General features: G+C 39.6%; 1 protein-coding gene across 1 annotated transcript; it reads left to right on the top strand.

Moving 5' to 3' along the window:
- The first annotated feature begins 846 nt into the window (after positions 1-846).
- On the top strand, positions 847-3,902 carry LOC137975879 (adenosine receptor A3-like). Its single transcript, XM_068823086.1, has one exon. The coding sequence runs from the start codon at positions 1,463-1,465 to the stop codon at positions 2,486-2,488; it is 1,026 nt and encodes a 341-aa protein (XP_068679187.1). The 5' UTR covers positions 847-1,462; the 3' UTR covers positions 2,489-3,902.
- Positions 3,903-5,000: the final 1,098 nt, after the last annotated feature.

Raw genomic sequence — 5,000 nt, forward strand, 5'->3', positions numbered from 1 at the left:
TAGGCAACAAGCTTATTTTCAAATAATTCTTGGCTGTCACATTTCCGAGTGTTTTTTTTTTACCTGAAGACTGTGCAGAGTTGAGCACAAAATGAAGAATTAGGGAAATTTCCAATTGTTACCGGAAGACTGATCCACTTAAGGTGTTCGATTCTTTCTGTCTTTGTTGAACCCATAAATTACCAGAGAAGTTTCCATTCGGTTTCAGTGTTGCACATAACACCACACGTGGTAAAATATTAGAAATACAGCTCACTTTGATTACGGCTCGACGGGCGAAACATTGGTGTCAAAGTCGATTACTCGTCTCTTTTAAGATTCCAGATTTTTATCTTTCAACACCTGTCTTGTTTATCCAATTGACGTTCCATTCTTGAGCTCCATAAAGGTATATTTAGTTTAACGATCCACGAAAACACCATTTGTGATTCAATGACTTCGACGCCATTGCAGGTTAATTAAATATTCTACTGTGTCCACCAGAGAAATGTACGCATTTCTACTACCTCCTGAAACCTACCAAACTACGCGCAGAACACTATGCACAAAGACAAAACTTAGATGTGTGATAAATTGATGAGTGATAAATTGATGAGTGATAAATTGGTCTAAGTTAAATTTAACTCGTTTTCCGACAGGATTGCCATATGGCAACCGAGTAATTAGGTTATTGTACTGACTGGGCAATCCCTAGCTGCATATCAAATTAGATTATTGTAATGTGATTGGGTAAAAACACAATTTCCTCCCTGTCTCAGTCCGTTTGTTTGTTTTTAAGTCGAAATGTAAATAAGAAAATCTTATTTAAAGAACGCCTTTCAGCAATCAAGGTAAGGCACTCAAACTTTGGCACCATGCTGTAAGAAGAAATACAATACGTTTTGACATTGCCACGGTTTCGGTGTCGTTTTAAATTTTGAAAGCACAAAAAAACGGGAAGCTGTTATCAAAGAAATGAAACGCGGAATTCTATGTGACCAAAGTTTCATCGCAAAAAAGTGGCACTGATTTTTCGGCTTACTCGGGTTTTTGATTTGTGGTCAGTTGATCACGGTTTTATCAGTATTACTCTCACAAGATACCTTTTTTCAGCAGCTCACATAAGAAATATTACGACACTTTGGGATTAAACTGGGACAATGGACAAAACTACTCATCTTTTTGGGGGATTTGCTTAAGCTCTGGCAGTGAAAGGACTTTGACGCGTAGTGGTCAGTTTCCGTATCAACGATGGACGCTGGCTCTGGGTGCTTTCAAACGATCGCCAAACTCCTGCAAAATTTTTCAAGCCTACAGGTGCCATAAATCGGGCTTTAATTGTTATTCTTCGCAAACTGAAGTTAATGAAGTCACTTTTGTAAAGAGACCCTACTCTTGTGGGAAACATCTCTTCGAACGGAAGGTGCAGTACTAGGTTTCGCCGTGGGCGATAATTTCTAATATTTGACCGTGCATCTACTTCATGTGGATAACTACAAATACACAAAAGAAAAGGCATACATATAAGAATTCATATACAGATTTTCCATTTACTAAGATGTCTCTTTCCATGTTTTACGAAGGGTATCTCTTGACGCCCAACGCCGCTTTGGCGATTATCTTTATCATTTTCGGGTTTTATACCGTTGTTGGTAATGTTCTGGTCTGTGTTGTGTATATTCTTGACCCTGGCAAAAAGCTACGGCGAGTGTCAAACTCGTATTTTGTCATCAACTTAGCTGTGGCCGACATTCTGGTTGGAATCACAGTGGAACCCATTAACGCTGCAAGTTTTTGGTCCAATAACACAGACGTTCTGTTTAGCTATTACATTTTCGCTGTGCTATCGTGCGTTTGTTCGATCGTGAGCATCTCCGCTCTGATGGTAGATCGTTTTCTCGCTGTGTGTCGACCTTTCCAATATCGATCACTGGTCAAACCACACCGCGTTCGCACCGCAATTCTAATTATCTGGCTGTTCTCGATCCACTTCTCAATTCTGCCTTTGTTGGGTTGGCGAAGCGCAAGTTTCCAAGTTTACCTCAATGGTTTGGGTGTCCTATTCCCAGCGGCCATAATGTTTTTGTCCTACTATGGTTTGCGTCGCTCTTTGCGAGGGGAAATTGCCAATTTGCAAAACTTGGCCGCGGATAGAACACAAGCAGCACATGTTCGGAACATGGTTACGCGCGAACGGAGGGTCTCTACCACAGTTTTCATTATGCTACTGATGTTTCTTGTTTCCTGGTGTCCTGCAGTCATCTTTGACTTTGTCATGGTATTTTGCGAAAAGTGTCGCTCAGATACGCTACTCCTCGCACGAGACGTAACGTTAACTATTGGGTTTTTCTCGTCTGGAATTAACCCCGGTCTTTATGCATGGCGGATTAAGAGTTTCAGGCAAGGACTTATGCTTCTGTTTCAGCGCGGTTTGAAAGCAAACCCGAAAATTGTTCAAGTTGCGCCTTTGCGCAATGAAAGAATCATAATTGCTGCTAAGTATGAATGACGCTATTATATTGTATATGTGGAGTACCTATAGACGTACAGCTGTACATAAACACGCATTTTTCCCAATTCGAGGTCACGAAGTGTTTACTTGAAGATCTTCGGTCAGTTAATTATTTGGTTCAAACATGTACACGGATAGTCTGTTTTGATGGACAAGATTGAAGATAAGAATTATATTTATAAGGCTGGGAGAAAATGAAAGCATATTAATGCAAAATACAAACCAAGGCTTATTAAAAAATAAATTAAATGTAAACCAAGTAAAAATGATATAGTCGTCTTCTGTCTGTCAAGCAAACTATTATTTATTTTGCTTTTGTTTTTTCTTTCTTTTATGATTCCCCATGAGAAATGCTATACAGATTGCAACGACATGTCACTAAGGGAGAAAAGAACAGACTAAATATTTATTCAAGTACAAGGAAAGGTTACGTTTATACAAAGGTAACCTTTATTATATATTCGAAAAGTATTTCCTTCATGTTTTGTCGATTAGTAACCTTTGTCAAGCAGTGGATATTGAAGTGTTTTAAAAATTAATGGTTCACTCTATCATATCTTAACTACATGCTCAATATTTCAGTATACGCTGAATTCAACCAAGAATTTCTGTAAAAATACGTTATTTTTTCGCCGGCAGTTATAAATCGTAAAGTGAATTAACACACTTATAACATTGTCCTTAAAGATTCACTCAAGTGTTAATACTAAGACTGAAAAATGAATGTGATCAGAAAATTCATCAATGAGGGTGGTAAAGGGCGGGTCTTTATTACGTTTCACGGAAAATTAAATTTGCCGTTCAAATTTCACATCGCCATTTTACGTTTCACGAGAAAAAGAACGTTTTACATATACAAATTTTCAAGTGACGTTTGTTAACTGCTACAGCCATCTGCCATAAAGAAACTCATCAGAACTGTTACATTGGGAAGAGTCTCGAGACGATTTCCCAGATAGTTTTTGCCGTGTTGATTGACCAACAAAGCTGCTAAGGCTAGCGAGGCCACGTGTCGAAGGCCGGCGTTTCAGTGATCGAATCATGCAATCCAGATACAGTTGTTGTACCTTGCTCTACCGAGTTATATTTACACTTTCTGTTGTTATAATTTCTCGGGTTTCTACTCCCACAAAAAAAAAAAAAACAAAACAAACAAGCAAACAAACAAAAACTTGAAACAAAATCACGTCACAGTTCACGGAGAATTAAACACCCGATTCTCATTTCACGGATAAGAATTCTCAAAAAACACTGCTCACGGTAATTGACAAGTCACGTTTCACGAGGAAAAAAGACCATTTCACATTTCACTGAAAACAAAAAGGGCAATTATACCCTTTACCACCCTCATCAATTTGTCATCGACGAAATTAGAAGTCATGATAACATATTATTTAAGTTATAAAACTACAGCATTAAAATTACTTCATATTTACTACTTCGTACTGAGCATTGGAAATTTGTTTACCCTCATAAACTAGTTAGTTATTTCTTTACAATTGCTTTATGGCAACTTGTAGACCGAGGATGATATCACACGACGGCGAGAAGATATGAATTTAAATTTTTGTTTGAGGCGGGAATCCAACCTCGTTCCCAGGGTTTTTACCGCCGAGATAGGGAAAAGCCCTGGAAACGAGGTTGACGGGAATCATGACGTCGTTTCTCAACATCACACTCGGTTCCTGGATGTAGTGGTCGCATTGGTTCTATAGTTCCCGGTAAAACACTACCATCCATAAAATAAGTATCATTGTTGTTTTGAACTCAACTACACACCAAATCGATAAGGTTTCACTGTTTACACGACAGATGAAACCGGATCGTTATGAAAACGCTCCACTTTTGGCAGCGGTTTCAAATCGATACTATTTCGTCAACAGTTTCGATCGGGGTCGTGTAAACAAAAGGTGTAACCGCATCCAAAACGATGCGGTTACAAATGAAACCGCGTTCGTGTAAACGCTGCCTCAGTCTGCGGTTAAAAAATTCTGATCACGTGATAGCATTTTTGTGGCTCTTCGGTTTCGGTCTCGTGACAGTAGGGAGCTTAGGCATGCGCGTTTTTAAGACGTGGACGGCAAGCGGAAGAGAACATTTTGCGTGCCAGGGCAGTGGTGTCTCCCAGGTTTTTATACTAATCATCTCTAATGGAGAAAATATACTTAGGAATATAAACGTGGTTGTGTGACGACAGGTTAAAAGGGGAAAAGGCTGACTTCCGGTTGCCGTCCGCGTCTCAAAAATGCGCATGCTTAAGCTCCCTGATGTTTTTCTGTTGCTCTCCCCAAAGAGAAAAGCGCGAAACGATGTGGACGGCGAGTAAAACCGGCCGAAGCTATTACGGGTACCCCTGGAAAAGCCTTGTCCGAGGAAATAAGAAGCAGGAGAAAACTTTTCTTAAGGTTGTTTTCTTTCGAAACCGCAGAGCCACAAAAAAAGTTTAACCGCAGACTGAAATCAACGCCCTTGTCGCCCTTGTCCACGGCCGTCTGAGATCGATGGATGA

This window comes from Montipora foliosa, chromosome 11, assembly GCF_036669935.1.
Source record: "Montipora foliosa isolate CH-2021 chromosome 11, ASM3666993v2, whole genome shotgun sequence".
NCBI classification, from domain to species: domain Eukaryota; kingdom Metazoa; phylum Cnidaria; class Anthozoa; order Scleractinia; family Acroporidae; genus Montipora; species Montipora foliosa.

Coding starts and splice junctions, on each gene's coding strand:
- LOC137975879 (XM_068823086.1), top strand. CDS start 1,463: ATGTGGATAACTACAAATACACAAAAGAAAAGGCATACATATAAGAAT.